The following is a 22635-nucleotide window of genomic DNA, read 5'->3' as shown; positions in this document are numbered from 1 at the left end:
TTCCCCTCAAGCTCCCCAACGGCTCCGCCTTCCCGCCGGAGCCTGACCCTTCCCAGCGTGCCCGGCGATTCCGGCGTGCGAGGCCCTTGGAGGGCAAGGCCCCAGGGCCTGGCTTAGGAGCGCGAGAGGCAGGCTGGGAATTGTAGTTCGAAAGCCCTCGAGGGCGGCTAAAGGCTGGCGGTGGAGAGGACTAGTTTTCCCAGCGTGCCCTGTGCCTCAGCCCGCGCGCTCACAGCTTCTCGCTCTCGCCTGCCTGCCTGCTCCCTTGCTTGCTCGCGCTTTCGCTCGCCCTCTCCTCGAGGATCGAGGGGACTCTGACCACAGCCTGTGGCTGGGAAGGGAGACAGAGGCGGCGGCGGCTCAGGGGAAACGAGGCTGCAGTGGTGGTAGTAGGAAGATGTCGGGCGAGGACGAGCAGCAGGAGCAAACTATCGCCGAGGACCTGGTCGTGACCAAGTATAAGATGGGGGGCGACATCGCCAACAGTGAGTGCGACCTCGGGGGTCGGGGAATCAAGGCTGACAGGGAAAGGTGCCAGGCTGGCCCTGAAGGGGCTGGAGCGGAGGGGTCATGCGAACTGAGCTACTGAGGGGCCCGCACCAGTCCGCTGGGGGCGGCGTGGTGGGAAGACCCGGTGTCGCTCCTGGGACCTGAGCGGCCAGGCCCAGGCTGAAGTCTATGGAGGTGCGGGTCGGCGACCGGGATGAGCGGAGAGAGGGTAACCTGGCAGGCTCCGACCCGAGGCCGTTTGTTAGGAGGCAAGACGTGTTTTCTCTTGTTCCTATCCTTCATTCCCGATTTCTGCTTCCTCTGATTCTGGCAACGGCGAGGCCACCTCGAAAAGGAAGCGCCCAGCTATTGGCGACAGAAGCGCCCCTCTGTTTTTGTCGCGTCTCCGGGGCGTCAGGAGCCGAGCCGGCACGTGTTGCTGGGTCCCCTTGCGGATGGCTGGCCCCCTTCTTCCTCCAGTACTGTCCCTGACACCAGCTTCCCCACCACGTGCTTTGCTGGAGCCTTTCCTTCTTCAGCTCTTACCCTGGTGGGGGCCCCCTTCTACCCTTGGGCCAGCTAAGGGGACCGTTGGAGAGCACTCCTGGAGCTTCTAACACAAGTTTTGGAGATATATATGGCTTTTCTTGAAGTCACTCATTATTACTACCTTTCCAATCTGTGCAGATAGCCTTAGTTAGCATTCACATTTGTTGTTCAAAGTGACTTGACAACTCAAATGTTTTGGGGTCTCCGTCTTATCCCAACTAGGCAAGCTTGCGAACATTACTGGAAAAGGGAGGACTGATTTTAGGATTTTCACAAGTCATCCTTATTCCAGCTGTGCTCTGAGGATCTCAGCAGTTGCCTGCCACTCTAGGCGATGTCACTTTCTCTTTTCTCTCTTTCTAGTTAGCCTTTCCATTTTATTTAAAACCCAGTTAGGGAGATACAAACTGCTTGTCATTGTGTTTTTAAATGGTTTTAACAGCAAAGATGGTGGGAAAGAGGTATTTAGGATGCCTCCCATCCTGTGGGTGAAAATCTGAGTTTTACCGGCTTTCAAAGAATCACCAAAACTGAGATTTCAAAATTCAAACCTGTGCTTTATATCACAGTGGACATTTAGTATAGTACCCTGGTTTGGGTGCCTTTTAGTATTTGAGATACTAGGGATTTGAATCAGAAAATCCCTTTCTTATAGTTTATAACTTTGGCCTCATATTTCTTTGAGATAAGCCATGATCCCCCGAAATGAAACCCAGGGACCTTAGATTAAGTCCCCTTGCCTTATACACTTGTTTATGAGGAATTAAGTCTACATAGATTGAGATTCCTAACACCTAATTAGAGTGTCTGAGAAAGGAAGGCGGTAACATTTAACAGTGCTTCAGCTTCGAGTCAGCAATTCTGTCTACATTCCTGTCCCTGATGCCTATAAATTTCATCTAGTCTTTCCATGTATGTGGGGATACCATGGCAAGAACTCTCTGAAGTTCGTAACTCTGTCCTGTCACACCAAAGGTAGCATCTTTGGAAAGTCCGAGGCCTTGCCTAAGGAGATGGATTGCATATACCCAGTTGTCACATAATGTAAGGAAGAGAAGGGAATGTTGACCTTTCAGCCTCAGGGCAATGGCACTAGGGAGTATTAGAAACTCTTAAGTTCAACTTCCAGGTATTCCTTGGGAGGTAACTAGACAATGAATACATACAAGGCTGACATGATGGGATTCTGTCCTCAGGGGTACTTCGGTCCTTGGTGGAAGCATCTAGCTCGGGTGTGTCGGTACTGAGCCTGTGTGAGAAAGGTGATGCCATGATTATGGAAGAAACAGGGAAAATCTTCAAGAAAGAAAAGGAAATGAAGAAAGGTAAAAAAAAAAAAAAAAATCCCTCACTAATTTCCTGTTTGACCCTTATTTGGTCCTATATGTTTTTATTTTTTTCACTGTAATGATGCAGTCCCCACCCTGGCTCTGGCTGAGATATTTGGAAATTTGGAATGACAAGTGGGATATAAGCAGTTTCCTACCTAATACAAACTGATGAAACTTAAGCAAGACCCTGAAAAAATCCTTCCACTCTTCTGAAGGGCACTAGGGCTTCTGGGAGACAGCAAGGCAATAGGCTGATGATTTTTTCTTTACAGGTATTGCTTTTCCCACCAGCATTTCGGTAAATAACTGTGTATGTCACTTCTCCCCTTTGAAGAGCGACCAGGATTATATTCTCAAGGAAGGTGACTTGGTAAAAATGTAAGGTTAAACCGTTTTAAAGCATTTTTCTTTTTTTAAAGCATTTACAAAATGCCGGTTCCTAATGCAGTACACTCTGATCTTGCCTTTCAGTGACCTTGGGGTCCATGTGGATGGCTTCATCGCTAATGTAGCACATACTTTTGTGGTTGGTGTAGCTCAGGTAGGTGGCCTGCTTTTGATCTCTGTTCAGCCTTGGGGGTGTAGGGAATGCACCGCTATTTCCTTCTTATTCCCACCCCCAATCACCACGCAGGTCAAGAGAGTGTCTAGAGAAGCAAAAGGAGAAAGGCTTTTTGTTGTTGTTGTTGTTGTTGTTGTTGTTGTTGCTGTTTTTACCCTCCTGTTCATTGGCTGGCCTTCGCATATGGGTTCACAGATATTAACCAGATAGCCAGCTGAGTTAACAAACTTTCCAGGAAGATACTGATTGCATGTCCTTATCTACAGGGGACCCAAGTAACAGGGAGGAAAGCAGATGTTATTAAGGCAGCTCACCTTTGTGCTGAAGCTGCCCTACGCCTGGTCAAACCTGGAAATCAGGTAAGCTATTTTATCCAGTTCCAAAGCTTGGTTGAACCAAAGATGCATTAGACACCTGTTGCTACTCTATATGAAACTACCAACCTCCCCTATAGACCCCTTATAAAACAGCTTTTTAAAATTAGATATATTTGGCTGGGCACAGTGGCTCACGTCTGTAATCCCATCACTTTTGGGGGCCAAGGTAGGAGGATAGCTTGAGGCCAGGAGTTCAAGACCAGCCTGGGAAACATGGTGAAACCCCATTTCTACAAAAAATACAAAAATTAGCTGGGCATGGTAATGTGTGCCTGTATTCCCAGCTGTCAGGGAGGCTGAGGTGGGAGAATCACCTGAGCCTGAGAGATTGAGGCTGTGGTGAGCTATGATCATGCCACTGCACTCCAGCCTGGGCAACAATGAAACCCTGTTTCACAAAAGAAAAAGGAAAAATAAGCATTTGCTGTCCCCACAAAACAGATTAGAATGCCACGTAAAAAAGGATAAACACTGAACTTATTATAGGCATGTGGTGGCACATACCTATAATCTCAGCACTTTGGGGGGCCAAGGTGGGAGGATTGTTTGAACCCAGGAGTTTGAGACCAGCTTGGGAAACATAGCGAGACCCGTCTCTGCAAAAAGAAAAAAGAAAACCAGGTTCTTTTTTATGACTAAGTTCTTTCACTTAGTCATTTAACCTGGGGCAAATCATTTAACCTGAGACTCAGTTTCCTTGTCTTCTAGATTGGGATATACATATCTGCCCTGTTCACTTGCAAAATTTATTGAAGTAGACCATCTTTGTGAAAGCACAGGGTAAAATGATATGCAAATACACCTGGTCCTCGGCTTGATGCCACATTCAGTAGAAGCTATGCTTTGAGTACCCATACAACCATTCTGGTTTTCATTTTCCATGTAGTAGTTAGTAAATTACATGAGATATTCAACACTATTATAAAATAGGCATATGTTAGATAATTCTGCCCAATTGTAGGATAATGTTTTTTAAGTGCTCTGAGTACATTTAACATAGGCTAGGCTATGATAGGTAGGTTAGGTGTATTAAATGCATTTTTGACTTAGTGATATTTTCAACTTACAATGAGTTTTTTTAAGATATAACCCCATTGCAAGTTGGGGAGCATCTGTATAAAATATTTTTAGATTGTAAGGATAATCAAGCTATGAAACGAAAAACCAGTGAATGAGTATCATTGGGACTTGATGGACGATATTAGAAGGCTCAGTTCTGTCAGGTGCGGTGGCTCATGCCTGTAATCCCACCACTTTGGGAGGCTGAGGTGGGCGGATCACGAGGTCAGGAGATTGAGACCATCCTGGCCAACATGGTGAAACCCCGTCTCCGCTAAAAATACAAAAATTAGCTGGGCGTGGTGGTGCATGTCTGTAATCCCAGCTACTCAGGAGGCTGAGGCAGGAGAAGAGCTTGAACCCAGGAGGCAGAGGTTGCAGTGAACCGAGATCACGCCACTGCACTCCAGCCTGGCGACAAAGCTAGACTCCATCTCAAAAAAAAAAAAAAAAAGAATGCTCAGTTCAGTTCTTTTATGCTTCTTATTCTCATTGTAGAGAACTTATTAGCTCCTGATATCTCACCTTTTGTTTGATGTTGTACTTTTAGAACACACAAGTGACAGAAGCCTGGAACAAAGTTGCCCACTCATTTAACTGCACGCCAATAGAAGGTGAGAACAGATAACAGGGTTGAGGGTCTAAGAATGAGCGGCTTTGCCGGGCGCGGTGGCTCACTCCTGTAATCCCAGCACTTTGGAAGGCCAAGGCAGGCGGATCACCTGAAGTCAGGAGTTTAAGACCAGCCTGGCCAACGTGGTGAAACCCCGTCTCTACTAAAAGTACAAAAATTAGCTGGGCGTGGTGGCGGGCGCCTGTAATCCCAGCTACTTGGGAGGTTGTGGTGAGACTTGAACCCGGGAGGCGGAGGTTGCAGTGAGCTGAGATCGCGCCATTGCACTCCAGTCTGGGCAATAAGAGCGAAACTCCATCTCAGAAAAAAAAAAAAAAAAAAGAATGAGTCGCTTTGCAGAATTGAGGCTTTTGCCCCCTTGAAGATCTATCCAGCTATAACCCAGTCTAAGCCAGAAATCTCAGGGCCCTGTGTTTCCATAACCAGGTAGTTTTCTCACTGCCTACCCCTTCAAACTACTGAAATAGGTAGATTTGGAAATCTTTTGGGATACTGGATAGCTCGTTCCATAGGTTGTGTCCTGTCTACAGGTATGCTGTCACACCAGTTGAAGCAGCATGTCATCGATGGAGAAAAAACCATTATCCAGAATCCCACAGACCAGCAGAAGTAGGTGCCAACCCTATTCATCACCTTCTACCATACCAGACTAGTCATCAGGTTTTTTTCTATACTCCCAACTGAATCTTGTCTACCCTTTACTCCATGCTTTCAGGAGTGACCTGTTGCTCTTAATATTTCCTTTCTCTAGGCCGGGCATGGTGGCTCATGCCTGTAATCCCGGCACTTTGGGAGGCTGAGGCAGGTGGATCACCTGAGGTCACGAGTTCGGAACCACCCTGACCAATATGGCGAAACCCTGTCTCTACTAAAAAATACAAAAATGAGCCAGGCGTGGTGGTGTGTTCCTGTCGTCCCAGCTACTTGGGAGGCTGAGGCAGGAGAGTTGCTTGAACCTGGGAGGCGGAGGTTGCAGTGAGCTGAGATTGTGCCACTGCACTCCAGCCTGGGTGACAGAATGAGACTGTGTGTCAAAAAAAAAAAAGTTCCCTTTCTCTCTATTCCTTTTAGGAAGGACCATGAAAAAGCTGAATTTGAGGTACATGAAGTATATGCTGTGGATGTTCTCGTCAGCTCAGGAGAGGGCAAGGTGAGGAGAGTACCAGAGTTGGCTAAGAGGGGTGACTGAGAGTGTTCACCAGACCAAATGTTACTTAAATTACCCTTTCAGGCCAAGGATGCAGGACAGAGAACCACTATTTACAAACGAGACCCCTCTAAACAGTATGGACTGAAAATGAAAACTTCACGTGCCTTCTTCAGTGAGGTGGAAAGGCGTTTTGATGCCATGCCGTTTACTTTAAGGTACTACACTTAGCAATGATAGTACATGGAACCAGTCTGACTCACAGACCATACACCCAGGAACACTTTTTCCTCTCCCTTCCTGCCTAGACTTGTAGCGTGCACGTGCTCACTCCCTCCCTCTCTCTCCCCATCTCCTTCTCACTGAAGGTAATGTAAAAGAGCAATCCTAAGCATGATTTCTGCCTGAGGGTAGGAGCTATTTTAAAATATGAGCAAAATGGTAAGACTTGACGGGGAGTTAAGGATACCTTTGAATATCATCTTCCCTGCCAGAGCATTTGAAGATGAGAAGAAGGCTCGGATGGGTGTGGTGGAGTGCGCCAAACATGAACTGCTGCAACCATTTAATGTTCTCTATGAGAAGGAGGGTGAGTTCTAAAAAGGAGCTTCACTTTGGATTCCCTGATTATATGATATCCTTCCTATAAATTCAGAAGAGCTAAGTATGACAAAGGAACTTTTTATCGAAACACATCTTCATTTTTGCCATAGGTGAATTTGTTGCCCAGTTTAAATTTACAGTTCTGCTCATGCCCAATGGCCCCATGCGGATAACCAGTGGTCCCTTTGAACCTGACCTCTACAAGTCTGAGATGGAGGTCCAGGATGCAGAGCTAAAGGTTAGTGTGGAATAGAAGGTGGTAAATACGTACATGGTACCTGCCTGGAAGTGAGGGCTAAATGCCAGCAAAGTCCTGAAGAGAGCTACAGTACTGAAAGTAACCCTTTGTTTTTAATTTCCTCCACATTCCTCAAAATTTTTTTCCTTCTTCCTGTTTTCCAGGCCCTCCTCCAGAGTTCTGCAAGTCGAAAAACCCAGAAAAAGAAAAAAAAGAAGGTGTGTTTTACTATCATCCTTCCCTGGCAGGGTGAACCTGATCCCTCTTTCTCCCACTGTGTTAGGTTGTAGTGGGATACGGATGTTTGTATAGATGCTCCTCAACTTAATATGATAGGCCTTTGTCCCAGTAAACCCATCATAAATTGAAAATACTATAAGTCAAAATGGATTTTAAAATATATATATATTTTTTTAAGAGACAGGGTCTCAAACTCCTGGCCTTAAACAGTCCTCCCACCTCAGCCTCCCAAACTGTTGAGATTACAGGCATGAGCCACCATGCCCAGCCTTGTTTTGGCCAGGCACAGTGGCTCACGCCTGTAATCCCAGCACTTTAGGAGGCCAAGGCGGACGGATCACCTGAGGTCGGGAGTTTGAGATCAGCCTGGCCAACGTAGAGAAACCCTGTATCTACTAAAAATACAAAATTAGCTGGGCGTGGTGGCACATGCTTGTAATCCCAGCTACTTGGGAGGCTGAGGCAGGAGAATTGTTTGAACCTGAACCTGGGAGGCAGAGGTTGCAGTGAGCCGAGGTCGCACCATTTCTGCTGGACAACAAGAGTGAAACTCCGTCTCAAAAAAAGATGATCCCACTCTGTCACCCGGGCTGACGTGTAGTGGCATGATCATAGCTCACTGTAGCCTCATGCTCCTCCTGGGTTCAAGTGATTGGCCTTAACCTGCTGAGTAGCCACCACCATGCCTGACTCAAAATGGATTTGATATACCTTAACCTACCATGAACCTCATAGCTTAGCCTGGCCTACCTTCAGTGTGCTCAAAACATTTATTGAACAAATTATCATGTATTGAAATATCCATATTGCTTTCACACCATCGTAAAGTTGAAAAATCACAGGTTGACCATTATAAGTCAGAGACCTGTATATCTTTATTTCATCTGTGACCCAGAGGATTGAGATAACTTTATGGCTGGGTGTGGTGGTTCACACATATAATCCCAACAGTTTGGGAAGCCTAGGCAGGAGGATCACTTGAGCCCAGGAGTTCAAGATCAGCCTGGGCAACATGGTGGCATGTGCCTATAGTCCCAGCTACCTGGGAGGCTGAGGTGGAAGGATCACCTGAGCCCAGGGAAGTTGAGGCTACAGCAAGCCATGTTGTACCACTGCACTCCAGCCTGGATGACAGAGTGAGACTGTCTCAGAAAAAAAAAAACACTTTTATCTCTGGTCCCAGACACTACCCCCAAATAGTTAGAAACTGACACGCCTTCTCCCTCTCCTTTTCTTGCATATAGGCCTCCAAGACTGCAGAGAATGCCACCAGTGGGGAAACATTAGAAGAAAATGAAGCTGGGGACTGAGGTGGGTCCCATCTCCCCAGCTTGCTGCTCCTGCCTCATCCCCTTCCCAACACACCCCAGACTCTGTGAAGTGCAGTTCTTCTTCTCCATCTAGGACCGCCAGCAGAGCGGGGGTCTCCCTGCCCCCACCCCAGTTCCCCAACCCACTCCCTTCCAACAACAACCAGCTCCAACTGACTCTGGTCTTGGGAGGCGAGGCTTCCCAACCACGGAAGACTACTTTAAATGAAAAAAAGAAATTGAATAATAAAATCAGGAGTCAAAATTCATCGTCTTCAAGCCCCTCTTTCTAGCCTTTTCTACTACTATGCTTGGTCAAGGTTTGTGCCCTACTACAGAACAGGGCTAAATTAGCCATCACCACTGAAAACTCAGCTGAATTTTTTATACCACTCTGATGTCAGCATTTTTCCATCTGTTTGGGGCCTTTTCCTCTTTTTTTCCATTCTCCCCAGGTATTTTATCTGGCTTCAAAATTAGGAGGATTATTTTTCAGATTGTTTTTATTCAGTGTGGCCGATTCCTCATCTGATTCAGGCTGTCCAGTCAGGCCCCTCCCATTTTAGGAGCTGGAGCCTTCATTTATGAAGAGATTCTCATCTCATCTATGAAATGGATCCTCATTTGTAAATCTTTTTTCTTCCATTTTCACAAAGCTGTAAAGAAATAATCCATCTCAACCTTACCCTTTTCTCTGGAGTCAGTGGGGTCTTTCCTCACTCCATCTTACACAAACCTGAGCTGGAAGCTCAACTGGTTTTGTTCCCTGTTTGAAATATTGTGATCTCCCTCCCTTGAAAGAAAAACCAAGAACCAGAGGAGTAGACTGACTGAAGATACAACTCCTGGCTTTCTGAAGCTATGGACTTGGATTGGATTGCTGGGGGTTTGTAGAGAAAGGTGACAAATTTCAGTACCTCTGGCATGCTGTCCCAGGAAACTAGGGCTCCCACTAACTTATGAGGTTTTTAAACACATTGAAAATGACATGACATTAAAATAAATTTGGATTTGCTCATAATGATGTGCTTTGTATGCTGCTCTTATTTGATGGAGATGGGGAGAATGAATGTCAGTTGAAGTAGTATTGGAACTGTTCCTCCACAGTGCCATGCTCTGCCTTCCCAAAACGAGCAATGTCTTGACTTGCAGAAGACACAAATCCTAGAATCTTTGATGACATAGTAAGTTATCTGCTGGAGTTGGGTGATGTAATTTTCTAAGTAGAAACAGTCCTCACTGCTAAGATTTGTTTGGGGCTAGGACACTTAATGTGTACTGCAAAAACAGCACTGCAAGTGTTTATCTTGAATTCAGGAAGCCAGGAAGAATGTCTGGTACACTAGTTTTCAGGGCCAGACTGAGGTCAGATGGGTAATTAGTTTATCTTAGTGCATGTCAGGCATTGCTAAACTAGAGATACTACAAGTGAACAGAACTGAACACAGGACAAATGTCTAATGACGTATATCCACCATTAAAATAGTGGTTTCAGTGCCCTAAAAATCCTCTGTGTTTTGCCTGTTCATCCCTCTCTCCTTGCTTACATATTTGTCCAAAGGCAAAGAATGTACAATGCCAAGAGTGAACTGTAGTGTAAACTAAACTATGGATTTGGGGTGATAATGGTATATCAACGTAGGTTCAATTGTTAACAAATGTACCACTCTGGCAGGGTGGAGGGATGTTTATAAAGGGGGAGGCTATATGTGTGGGAAATGTCTAACCTTCCTCAATTTTGCTGTGAACCTAAAACTTCTAAAAAATTAAGTCTATTTAAAAAAAAAAAAAAAAAAACGGTCAAGTGCTCATGCCTGTAATTCCAGCACTTTGGGAGGCCGAGGCAGGCAGATCACCTGCGGTCAGGAGATCAAGACCAGCCTCGCCAACATGGTGAAACCCCATCTCTACTAAAAATACAAAAAGCCGGGTTTAGTGGCAGGCGTCTGTAATCCCAGCTACTTGGGAGGCTGAGGCAGGAGAATCGCTTGAACCCAGGAGGCGGAGGTTGCAGTGAGCCAAGATCGCGCCACTGCACTCCAGCCTGGGTGACAAGAGTGAAACTCCGTATCAAAAACAAAACAGAATTTCCCTAAAGAGCTTATAGACGGCCGGGCGCGGTGGCTCAAGCCTGTAATCCCAGCACTTTGGGAGGCCGAGACGGGTGGATCACGAAGTCAGGAGATCGAGACCATCCTGGCGAACACAGTGAAACCCCATCTCTACTAAAACTACAAAAAACTAGCCGGGCGAGGTGGCGGCGCCTATAGTCCCAGCTACTCGGGAGGCTGAGGCAGGAGAATGGCGTAAACCCGGGAGGCGGAGCTTGCAGTGAGCTGAGATTCGGCCACTGCACTCCAGCCTGGGCGACAGAGCGAGACTCTGTCTCAAAAAAAAAAAAAAAAAAAAAAAAGAGAGCTTATAGACCAGTTGGCAATCATCAGTTGAAATCTTGGTGGAATTGATACAAAATAATTCTGATAGGATTTTTTTTGTTTCAAAAAACTTGTCATATATGTTTGGGTGGTGACAATACTAGAACTACTTAGAAGGAACCTAATTTTAAAAACGTTTTTCAGGGATTGAAAGTGAAATGTTATAGAATATAATAAAGGGAAACCACAAAAAAAGAGGGACTGTAACAATCACATACAAAATGTTACAGTATTTTGAACTATAAGATGAAGTCTCTAGGGAAAGGGTTCTTTTTCATCCCCCATTAACTCAAAACTTTCCTGTAGCCAAATAGGGGATCTGGTTGTTTTTCAGTGCTTCTCACCTGAGCATGCAATCAAAGTGGGAAGTTCTTTATCTTAACACCAAATGTCATACTTTCCCTAGATTTGGCTAATTTTCTCCCTATGTCCATTGGTTCGCTCTTCACCCCTAGATAATCACTGCATAGGTCACTGCAGCCTCGACTTCCTGGGCTCGAGATTCCCCCACCTCAGCCTCCCAAAGTGCTGGGATGATCGCGCCCGGCCCGCTGACGTATTTTCTGAACAAATGATACATTGTAGCCAGGAATCTCTAGTGATATTTTGCTTCAGGCTTCGTGAGGAAAGACCATAGTCAGCTATTTTATTCTTGAAGTTTAGGAAAAAGAATTGCTCTATCTTAAACAGTGAAAGGATATTTTTTGAAGTATGGCAGCTTTCCCGAATCCCCACTTTATATCTTCCTATGTTCTGACATCTTAGGACCTTCGATGGTTCCGGAATCGAATCACCCTGAAGCAATTTATTTTAGAAAATAAAGCAAACCTGCTGGGCGTGGTGGCGCATGCCTTTAATCCCAGCACTTTGGGAGGCCGAGGCGAGCGGATCGCTTGAGCTCAGGAGTTCGAGGCCGGCCTGGGCAACACGGCGAAACCTCGTCTCTATTAAAATACAAAAATTAGCCAAGTGGCGCGCGCCTGTTGTCCCAGCTGCTCGGGAGGCTGAGGCGGGAGAATCGCTTGAACCCAGGAGGCGGAAATTGCGATGAGCCGAGATCCCGTCACTGCACTCCAGCCTGGGTGACACAGTGAGATCCTGTCTCAAAAAAGAAAAGAAAAGAAAAGAAAAGAAGGCAAACCAGTAAAACAAGAATTTCTGTACAGTTCGCGCCTATCCATAGCAAAATGGAGGACTTCTCCAGGGAACTGCAACTCCCAAGAAGCAATGCGAGGGAAGGTGGCAGTTACTATTTTTTCCCCGTGGGCACCTCTCGATCCAATATGGGAAATAGGTGCTAACGTTTAACACAGCGTCCTCATACTAAATCTGGGGGGGGAATTGGTAACTCGAAAACCAAATACTCAGTTTTCGGAGAGAACTAACTCAACCTACGCCTCCTCAATAGGGTCCGAAAACCATTGTTATGCCCATTGGGTAACCCCGCCCCTGGGGAAAAGGGGTGGAAAGCGGAAGTGACGACACCCGGCGCTCCATTAAATAGCCGTAGACGGAACCTCGGCTTTCTCTCGGCCTTAGCGCCATTTTTCTGGGTGAGTGTGTTTGCTTCCTGTGATCGGATTCCGCGTACAATCCGTAGACATCTGACCTCGACACTTACCATCATCACACCAAACTAACTGTAGCCTTTCTCTCTTTCCCTGTAGAAACCTCTGCGCCATGAGAGCCAAGGTGAGCGGTTCCTGGTAGTAAGCTTGGGAGGTAGGAGTTGGCGAGTAGTAGGGGGAGACTAAGGCAAGTCCGCCATACCTCCTGAACTACTGGGTTTCAAGGGTACCAAGAGCTGGTGGGAGAGGAAAAGTAGTTTGTAAGAGAGCTGGCGGTTAAGTGCTATGGGTAGAGAGGGTGGGAATTAGAAAAGGGTGGAATTCTGATTTTATGTTGCGAGGGTGTCCAAGTTACTGATGTAGTTGCTACGACCAATCTCATACTTGGTTAAGAATCTGCCCGGTTCTAAAGAGTGCATTTCATATCCCTCCTAAGCCTACTAATAAGCTTTATCTCTCTTTTTTTTTAAAAAATTATCTGCTGCTTGTGAACGGTTGCTAGTGGAGGAAGAAGCGAATGCGCAGGTATGTTGGAGACTTTGCCAGCCCAGGAGGAGGGAAGTTCCTTGGACAAAACTTAGCAGAAACATTTGGTTTGGAAATCTTAAAAGATCTTCAGGAGAAAAATGTTTGAGTATTTTCTTCCTAGAGCAAAGGATAGAACAGAGGACGATAGAACCGTAGTGCTTGTTCATTTTACCACCTCATGTTATGTGCACGTTTGATTTAATGTAGGAGGGAAATAACTCTGGTTTGAGAATAGGTGTATTCCATTCCTGTGTCTGCTTTTCAGGCTGAAGCGCAAAAGAAGAAAGATGAGGCAGAGGTCCAAGTAAACCGCTAGCTTGTTGCATCGTGGAGGCCACAGGAGCAGAAACATGGAATGCCAGGCGCTGGGGATGCTGGTACAAGTTGTGGGACTGCATGCTACTGTCTAGAGCTTGTCTCAATGGATCTAGAACTTCATCGCCCTCTGATCGCCGATCACCTCTGAGACCCACCTTGCTCATAAACAAAACTGCCCATATTGGTCCTCTGCCCTGGACTTGTGACATTCTGGACTATTTCTGTGTTTATTTGTGGCCGAGTGTAACAACCCTAAAATAAATCACCTCTTCCGCTCTTTTAGCTGAAGAATTAAATCGTCTTGTCTATTATGTTTTTTATGGTTCCATCGGGTGGGGGTTTTCTATCATTACAGTTTGCCCTGTCACTGCCTGTACTATGGAGGATATCAAAGGCAACAGCCCGGGTTATGTGGTGTGGTTTGCATCTCGATGGAGCTGGATGGGATATGATGTATCTCTGGAGGCAGGTTTTAGATTTCGCGGGTTATTTGGGGCCAATGCTGGTACCGCCCCTACCTTCCAGGATGCCTCCCTTGACTACTGCTTAGTAGACTACGTCGCGCCTTTGGGTTAGGTTGCCATGGTGACACGCAAAGCGTGGTGGGAACTTCCTGCGGCGTGTCGCACGCCTACTTTGTACACCATAGAGTATGGTTCCGGGTCTGGTGGCTAGAGCGTCACTTCTTCCGCAGGAAGCGGAAGAGCGATCGGGTGGGCGGCTCTTTGTCGAAGCTAGAGGACCGGCAGGCGGCAGCAGCAACTACGGCGGCGGCGGCAGGTGAGGGAGGCGGGAGACTTAGGTGGAGGCCGCGCCCGGAGGGGAGGAGTCGGGGCCGGCCCAGCGACTGGGCTCGGCTGGGCCACACAAGGCCCCCCAGAACCGAGCTGGCTCGTCCTCACACCCCAGCGCAGTGCCCCTTTTCTGACTGACCCCGCATCGCGAGCAAACGCCAGCTTCGTGACGTCACAACCCTGCCCATCCCCTCAGCTTGATGACACCTGGAGCCCCAGCTCCCCGCTTCACTTCGCGCGCCCTTAGTGTCCCTTTCACGTAGCCCACGGCTGAGCGCCAGCGGCACTGCACGGAACCTGCCAAGCTAGAAGACTTGCTGCGGGAAAACTCCTAGGACTTTTTTCGCAAACTCTAGGGTGTTGGGAAGCGTCACAATCACTGCCTCCAAGTCTAATCGGCCATCCCACTGCACTGTCAGGCGCTGCCCTTTTAAGGTTCCTCACTAGCCATTACTCCAATCCTTAGCCGGGCTCTGACCCTCACATCCTCTTTCATCTTGATGCAGGGCGTCCCGCACCCTTTGTTCACTCAGAGCTGGTTTTCCAATCCATGCTCCCAGTCCTTCCGAATTAGTTTTATCTCTTACTCTTCTTACTGGCCACTTCTCCCTTGGACAGGTGAAGTTCAGTTTGAACCCTGAGAAAATCCTGACGTTCCCTAAGCTTTGCCGTTTTGTCAGATTTCTTTCTTGTGACAACCACCCCATAGTCCTCCACTCTTACCCCTCCTTCCACCCAAGTCTCTGTTTTTTTCCTGCTCAGAACCCAGCAGTGATGTGGAGGTGGAGACCCACAGGAGCCCCGGACTTCACCTGAGCTACCTCAGGTATCAATTCTGGGAGAGTTGGGTGGGGAGGAGCATCATATCTAATTATCTGCTGCTGGTGCGACTTGCAACGTGAGCCAGGTTTGGATAGATGGCATTTGTACTTCACCTGGTCATTCCCTTTTACTAAAAGTTTGTATCTTTTACCACTTCTTTCCTTGATTGCTTCTATTATTCTGGGACTATCTCCCTTTAGAGGAGGAGGACCCTCTTATAGATTCTCATGTAACTGTGGTCTCTGGTTTGGTTCGTTCATTTTAGGGAGACCTAAAGGCAAAGTCACAGCAGTGGGATGGGGTAGGTCAAGGCCAAAGTAATCAGGAAAGATTCCCTTATGCTCAAAGGGAACAATGTGAAGTTTTCCTATTTCAGCGGCAGAGGGAGCCTGAACACCGCATAGGAAAGGCTTGGGAGGTCAGACACGTGGTAGCAGGGACTCCAGGTCTTACTAGGGGTGGAGAGAGGGGAGGGCTAGAACCAGGGCAGTGGACTGACATTCCAAAGCTCTCTTGGGAAATAGGAGACTTAAAAAGCTTTTATGGAGTCTATAAATAAAGAGGATCTTTATGGGTTGAGGAATGGTGTGGCTGGATGTCAGTGGGATCTTCACAGAGGGGAGTAGGAAGGGGGTGGAGAATGGGGAAAGGTCACTTGTTCCTGTGAAATTAACTCCTTCCCACCTTGATCTTATCACAAATGGTTTGTCCTGGAAATCTAGAAGTGGAGATTCTAACTTAGAACTCATACCCTGAAATAGAGGGGGCTGACCTCTCTGCCGCTGACAGTGATGATGGGTAGGAGGGAATACTAAAATATGACAAGTTTTGAGACTCCCCTCAAGCTGGTGATACCAGTCTCTTCACCCAGGATTTCTTGGCTTCTAGAGATTTTATACGTACAGAGCCCTCACCTGAGGAAAAGGAAAAGGGGTTAAGGAAGTTTTGTTACCATCTTCTACAACCCTAGTAGCTCAGTAGTAGCCCATCTTGGGCACTATTCCCAGTTTCCTCCCAGACTGTTCAGATACTGACTGCAGTTTTAATTTCACTTCCACAACTTTAATAAGGTCAGCTCAGAAGGAAAGATGAAATCCAACACTTATTTTTTCCCTGCTCCCTCCTGGGCCTATCATCATTAGTGAAATTAGGTGGCTTCACCCCAACTCCTTCCCTCCTCTGTTAGCCAGGCAAGTGTGAATCATTCTGACCCAGACCAGGTGCACAAAAGCCTGGGCGGGACTTTTGATGAGTCAGACATTTCAGCCAGAATTCTTATCCCTTAGATTCTCCATCTCTAAAGCCATTGCCCCTCTGGGCCACCTGCTCTATAGTCAAGAAGAGTGGGATCTCCCTGGAGGACTCCTGTTTGATACAGTTCTCCTCTTTTGTAGTGGTCACCAAGAGTGGCAAGATAAAGAAAACCCTGAGTTGGGCGGGACCAGGATGCCTGACCGGGACAGCTATGCCAACGGTACCGGGAGCAGCGGTGGAGGCCCTGGAGGTGGTGGCAGCGAGGAGGCCAGTGGGGCAGGGACAGGCAGTGGCGGGGCCAGCTCAGATGCCATCTGTAGAGACTTCTTGAGGAATGTGTGCAAGCGAGGCAAGCGTTGCCGATATCGCCACCCAGACATGAGTGAGGTGTCCAACTTGGGGGTGAGCAAAAACGAGTTCATCTTCTGCCATGACTTCCAGAACAAGGAGTGTAGCCGCCCAAATTGCCGTTTCATCCATGGCTCCAAGGAGGATGAGGATGGCTATAAGAAGACAGGAGAGCTTCCCCCACGGCTGAGGCAGAAAGTAGCAGCTGGCCTTGGCCTTTCACCGGCAGACCTACCAAATGGCAAGGAGGAGGTCCCTATCTGCCGTGACTTTCTCAAGGGTGACTGTCAGAGAGGAGCCAAGTGCAAGTTCCGTCACCTGCAGCGGGATTTTGAGTTTGATGCTCGGGGTGGAGGAGGCACTGGTGGGGGCTCAACAGGCTCAGTCCTCCCAGGACGACGTCATGATCTCTATGATATCTATGACCTTCCTGACAGGGGCTTTGAGGACCATGAGCCAGGCCCAAAACGCCGGCGAGGTGGATGCTGCCCCCCTGATGGCCCTCATTTTGAGTCATATGAATATAGCTTGGCTCCACCGCGAGGGGTGGAGTGCAGACTGCTAGAGGAGGAGAATGCCATGCTCAGAAAGCGGGTAGAGGAGTTAAAGAAGCAGGTCAGTAACCTGCTCGCCACCAATGAGGTATTACTGGAACAAAATGCTCAGTTCCGCAATCAGGCCAAGGTCATAACCCTGAGCTCCACTGCACCAGCGACTGAGCAAACTCTGGCCCCCACTGTGGGCACTGTCGCTACTTTTAACCATGGCATTGCCCAGACTCACACTACTCTCAGCAGCCAGGCTCTACAGCCTCGTCCAGTGTCCCAGCAAGAACTGGTGGCCCCTGCTGGAGCTCCAGCGGCTCCCCCAACTAATGCTGCACCTCCTGCTGCTCCACCACCCCCACCCCCACACTTGACCCCAGAGATCACGCCACTGTCAGCTGCCCTGGCTCAAACAATTGCCCAGGGAATGGCACCCCCACCTGTCTCCATGGCTCCTGTGGCTGTATCTGTGGCTCCTGTGGCCCCTGTGGCTGTATCGATGGCCCAACCCTTGGCAGGAATCACAATGAGCCACACCACCACTCCCATGGTGACTTACCCTATCGCTTCCCAGAGCATGCGCATCACGGCCATGCCACACTGATGGGGCTAATGGACACTCCCCTGGTATAGCCTCCCAGGGCTGGGGTCAAGGGGCCCTTGCCCACTTGCCTAGCCCTCCCCAGCCCTGTCTGAAGGGCTCCCTTGAGAACTAGGACAAGAGACTACAAGCAGTATGTCCTGAGGAGGGGTTGGGTTGGTGTGTTTTCTCTCACCTCCCTTTTATGAGGGTCCTCTTGTCCATCTTCAAGCCTCACAGTGGGGGCTTGCAAAGGAATGCAGACTGAAGCCAGCAGAGAGGAAGGACTGACTGAAGGGCTGTGTCCTCTTACGGGAATTTGGGAACATCCCTCGTCTTGTCCTCTCTTCTGCACAGCACAGGTTCCAGCACTGGTTTTGGAAGAAAAAAATACCCTGCCCAGAGGGAAAGCCAGGAAAGATTGGGAAGTGGGTGATTAGGAGAGAAGGCCTGACAGGAGCCTTCAAACAATTTGGGTCCTAGTTGGTTGGGTTGGACAATAAAGGAATTGCTTCTGGGCCCTGGGAAGGCTGGGACCGTAGTGCTCCAGCCCAAAGACTAGGGAAGCATTCATTACCCTAGTTTGGCCTGAAAATCCATAGGGCAGGGCCCACTACTTTCCAAAGAAATAAAAGAACAATTATTTTTAACAAATGGAGGCAGTGAAAACTTGCTTAGATATTCTGTGTGGAAGATGGGAGCAGTAAATAGATCTCATGCCAAAATGGGATAAAGACCCCAGCCTCACATAGCTTTGGTAAGATGGATAGAAGCCAGTGAAGAAGGGTAGGGACCCAGAACAAGACCAAATGGGGCTTTGGGGAAGGCACTTTATGGGGCAAAAGCTTTGGAGCCACCTAGTCTAGTTTAAAAATAGTCCCATCTGTTTCTGGTCTCTGTCGGTATGTGCTGTTCCCAGGTTGCCTTAGTAACCAGGGCTCCTAGGGTCATTTAGCGGGGCAGGCAGTAAGGAGGGTGTATTTGCTGAGAAATGGGGATGGGATGTTACGTAGTTGACAGGTCCTTATTCAAACAGCAGGACAGGTGGAGTTGATGGCAGTTGCCTCTGAGTTGATGGCAGTTAATGTCCCTCCTATGCCAGCCCTTCCTCAGTGGCCAGTTCCTTAAGCCTTCAAGGCTTAGGAGGTCTGGGAAAAGAGTCCTTCTAGGGACACAAGGCTCAGGGTCCATCCCTTTCCTCTATCTCCACATAGCACCAGAAGTTTTAAATCTACTTGAGTCAGTAAGGCCAGGGGCCCCAATAGTCAAACCTCAGTTCCTCCTCAGCTCATGGCTGATGTAGGGAAAACAACTCAGGTGTCTAGTCTAATGGGACAGTAGATTTGGGGGTAGAGAGTGATCCTGGATTGTGTTCCCCCTCATTATATCTCGTGCTACCTCTTGCTGTCTTGTCTGGTTGATCACTCAGGTCGCATCTGGGATTGGAGATGGTGGGCTAGGTCAAGGCCAGTCATTAAAAAGCCTAAAGACTGAAAGTGGGCTAACATTGTTTGTGGATTTTAGAAGCAACACATTGATAAGTTTAATGTTGTTTTTTTGGGGCACAAGTTTTTTTTTTTTTTTTTTTTTTTTTTTGAGATGGAGTCTTGCTCAGTTGCTAGAAGACTGGAGTGTAGTGGCACAATCTCAGCTCGCTGCAACATGCGCCTCCTGGGTTCAAGTGATTCTCTTGCGTCAGCCTCCTGAGTAGGTGGGACTACAGGCGCCCGTCACCAAGCCCAGCTAATTTTTTTATTTTTAGTAGAGACGGGGTTTCATCATGTTGGCCAGAATGGTATCGATCTCTCGTGATCCACCCGCCTCAGTCTCCCAAAGTGCTGGGATTACAGGTGTGAACCACCGTGCCCGGCAATTCTAGACTATTAAAAGAGATGGCTTACGAGCATTTAGAGAAGAATGTAACAATAGATACCAACATGAATTATCAGTCAAATCCTGACTGACTGTATTTCCTCCTTGCCAAGTTATCTCCAAAGAGGTAGATTTGGAAACTTTAGACATTGTATGTCTTGTATGTATTTACTCCAGCTAAAGACCACCAAGAATACACCTGGTAATTGAGCAAGTTGGGTTTAATGCTCATTGCAGTGAGGGGGAGGGCTCACCATTGAGAATACGTGGTGTGTCTCAGCATGAGGGTGTTAGGAAGGACTTAGAGGACTTAGACTTTGGTTAAGTGATTTTGGGGAAGATTCAAGAAAGCGGGTGTTTTTATGGGTTGGGTGCTGTTAAGGGAAGCAAGGATAACTCTATGATTGGGTAGCTTGTCTAGAAGAAGGGCAGACAAGTGAACCTAAGCTGCAGTCGATGATGAAGTCACTAGCTGGGAAAGGGGATGTTTGCTGTTTTGTGGTTTGCACACTGACCTTGTTTTGTGCTTAAACAAAATTGTCAAATGATTTTGTTTTTTGTCTCACTTCATCACAGTCACTGAGTGATCTTGTCCGATGCTGGTGTTTTGTGAGATTGTGTCCAAGAGAACTCCTGACCTCAAATAGAAGAGAACTTTTGGACACAAACACACATAGCTTACAGGTGGTACCTGTGAGCACCAGGTCAGCCCTAACAGCTCTGAAGCCTGGCTGTGTCAGACCAGTTCCCAGATTACAGGAGCGGCTTTCCTCTCACCTGCTAAGTCATCACAGATAAGAGGAAAATTATGGGTCAGTTAATGGTAGCATTTTTTCCTTTCAAATGGCTCTGGTTAAAAAATAATAAGATAGGCCGGGCACGGTGGCTCAAGCCTGTAATCCCAGCACTTTGGGAGGCCGAGGCGGGCGGATCACGAGGTCAGGAGATCGAGACCATCCTGGCTAACACAATGAAACCCCGTCTCCACTAAAAATACAAAAAAATTAGCCGGGCGTGGTGGCGGCGCCTGTAGTCCCAGCTACTCGGGAGGCTGAGGCAGGAGAATGGCGGGAACCCGGGAGGCGGAGCTTGCAGTGAGCCGAGATCGCGCCACTGCACTCCAGCCTGGGCGACAGAGCGAGACTCCGCCTCAAAAAAAAAAAAAATAATAATAATAATATAAAAAAATAGCATTTGGTGGAATCAAACTGAACACTTGTACTTAGTGTTGGTTAGGGCATTTATGTTGGTGAAATCTCTGTTCTCTAGTGATAAGCCCAAGGGCTGTGTTTTATTATAAAAAGAAAAAGCCCAACTTGGGTAAACATATAAAAAGCCCATTTATCAACAGTAACACAGGAAGAGCTAAATAATATTCAAAGTGTCTGTAACTTGGATTGACTAAAACACTGGAGCACTCTCACACTAAAAACTTACTTAGATCTTGAGCTTGTCGGGGAACAATGTTAGAGATCCTATGAGCAATAATTCACATGAGAACAACCTGGGACTTCCAGTTGGCTGCAAAAAAATAGAATCTTAGCCCTCAATGTGTCCATTTATAAATATTAAGAGCATGCTATGTTCTAGGCATCTTTCTAGGAGGCTCCATAAGGGCAGTAGAACCTTGGTAATGGATTATAAATACAGCAGTCTATGTTCTGCGTTAAGTATAACCACTTAGTAGTGTGTTCTTCTAAATGTAATTTTTAAAGAGGGCCATTGACAAACCAGTGTGGTTTGCTGGAAAAAAGAAAAGGCTGGCAAGAGAAAGCTTCAAATAGAAGTCTACAAATATTTGAAGGGCTGCCCAGTGGAGGAAGGTCCTGTTTGCTACATAGGAAATAAAAAGGGAGTTCTGGAATAATGGCTAACATTTGTTTTTTTGTTTTGTTTTTTTGTGTTTTTTTTGAGACAGAGTCTCACTGTGTCGCCCAGTCTGGAGTGCAGTGGCGCGATCTCCACTCACTGCAAGCTCCACCTCCACGGTTCATGCCATTCTGCCTCAGCCTCCCAAGTAGCTGGGACTACAGGTGCCTGCCACCACGCCTGGCTAATTTTTTTTTTTTTTTTTTTTTGTATTTTTAGTAGAGACGGGGTTTCACTGTGTTAGCCAGGATGGTCTCAATCTCCTGACCTCATGATCCGCCCACCTCGGCCTCCCAAAGTGCTGGGATTACAGGTGTGGGCCACCGCGCCCGGCCAGCTAACATTCGTTGACTGCTTAATGTAGGCCAAGGCTCTGTGCTAGGCACTTTACGTGCAAGGTCTCGTTGACACAATGGGTACTATTATTGTACCCATTTTACAGAGGAGAAAGTAGGCTTAAAAAGTAACCTGCCCAGGGTTTTGCAAGTAAGGAATGGGGCCAGGAATCTATTCAGGCAGTATGACTCCAGACTTGACATAAGAAAGTTCTAATGATATAGCCATCCAACAAAGGGATCATTACTTGGCAGTTTTTTTTTTTTTTTTTGAGATGGAGTCTAGCTCTGTCGCCCAGGCTGGAGTGCAGTGGCCAGATCTCAGCTCACTGCAAGCTCCGCCTCCCGGGTTTACGCCATTCTCCTGGCTCAGCCTCCCGAGTAGCTGGGACTACAGGCGCCGCCACCTCGCCCGGCTAGTTTTTTGTATTTTTTTAGTAGAGACGGGGTTTCACCGTGTTAACCAGGATGGTCTCGATCTGCTGACCTTGTGATCCGCCCGTCTCGGCCTCCCAAAGTGCTGGGATTACAGGCTTGAGCCACCGCGCCTGGCCACTTGGCAGTTTTTTTATTTGTTTGTTTTTTGAGATGGAGTATCACTCTGTTGCCCAGGCTGGAGTGTAGTGGTATGATCTCGGCTCACTGCAACCTCCACCTCTTGGGTTCAAGTGATTCTCCTGCCTCAGCCTCCCAAGTAGAGTATCTGGGATCACAGGCACCTACCACCATGCTTGGCTAATTTTTATATTTTCAGTAGAGGGGGTTTTGCCATGTTGACCAGGCTGGTCTTGAACTCCTGACCTCAGGTGATCCGCCTGCCTCGGCCTC

The 22635-nt window shown here is 47.5% G+C and overlaps 2 protein-coding genes and 1 long non-coding RNA gene across 6 annotated transcripts; 2 read left to right on the top strand and 1 right to left on the bottom strand.

Moving 5' to 3' along the window:
* Positions 1-259: 259 nt before the first annotated feature.
* LOC105474160 (proliferation-associated 2G4) lies at positions 260-9563 on the top strand. Its single transcript, XM_011728627.2, has 14 exons — positions 260-485; positions 2235-2363; positions 2642-2747; positions 2841-2910; positions 3198-3290; positions 4918-4981; positions 5532-5610; positions 6073-6151; positions 6233-6366; positions 6643-6737; positions 6862-6989; positions 7154-7207; positions 8474-8540; positions 8634-9563. The coding sequence occupies exons 1-13, from the start codon at positions 398-400 to the stop codon at positions 8537-8539; spliced, it is 1185 nt and encodes a 394-aa protein (XP_011726929.1). The 5' UTR covers positions 260-397; the 3' UTR covers position 8540; positions 8634-9563.
* Positions 2598-7524, bottom strand: LOC139356742 (uncharacterized). The gene is made up of 2 exons (XR_011609116.1): positions 7023-7524; positions 2598-3016 (listed from the first exon to the last, which is right to left on the bottom strand). It is a non-coding gene; the product is annotated as an uncharacterized lncRNA (long non-coding RNA).
* A 2744-nt stretch (positions 9564-12307) lies between the features above and the next one.
* Positions 12308-19227, top strand: LOC105474158 (zinc finger CCCH-type containing 10). Of its 4 annotated transcripts, XM_071071610.1 has the most exons (6): positions 12308-12527; positions 12642-12666; positions 13045-13067; positions 13336-14168; positions 14945-15008; positions 16399-19227. In XM_071071610.1, exon 6 carries the CDS (start codon positions 16451-16453, stop codon positions 17753-17755), a length of 1305 nt encoding a protein of 434 aa, XP_070927711.1. In that variant the 5' UTR covers positions 12308-12527; positions 12642-12666; positions 13045-13067; positions 13336-14168; positions 14945-15008; positions 16399-16450; the 3' UTR covers positions 17756-19227. The 4 variants fall into 4 exon arrangements, 3 of the variants coding, with proteins under 3 accessions (XP_070927711.1, XP_011726927.1, XP_011726928.1); XM_011728625.3 differs by having other exon boundaries at positions 12308-12666; XR_011609115.1 differs by lacking the exons at positions 14945-15008; positions 16399-19227 and having other exon boundaries at positions 12329-12696; positions 13336-13500.
* Positions 19228-22635: the final 3408 nt, after the last annotated feature.

Source organism: Macaca nemestrina, chromosome 10, assembly GCF_043159975.1.
Source record: "Macaca nemestrina isolate mMacNem1 chromosome 10, mMacNem.hap1, whole genome shotgun sequence".
Classification (NCBI taxonomy): Eukaryota; Metazoa; Chordata; class Mammalia; order Primates; family Cercopithecidae; genus Macaca; species Macaca nemestrina.
The sequence above is the reverse complement of the archived record's forward strand: the minus strand, read 5'-3'. Positions and strand labels throughout refer to the sequence as shown.

Coding starts and splice junctions, on each gene's coding strand:
- LOC105474158 (XM_071071610.1), top strand. CDS start 16,451: ATGCCTGACCGGGACAGCTATGCCAACGGTACCGGGAGCAGCGGTGGA.
- LOC105474160 (XM_011728627.2), top strand. CDS start 398: ATGTCGGGCGAGGACGAGCAGCAGGAGCAAACTATCGCCGAGGACCTG. Junction 2,364..2,641: donor AGAAAAGGAAATGAAGAAAG/GTAAAAAAAAAA, acceptor TTTTCTTTACAG/GTATTGCTTTTCCCACCAGC. Junction 4,982..5,531: donor TAACTGCACGCCAATAGAAG/GTGAGAACAGAT, acceptor TCCTGTCTACAG/GTATGCTGTCACACCAGTTG.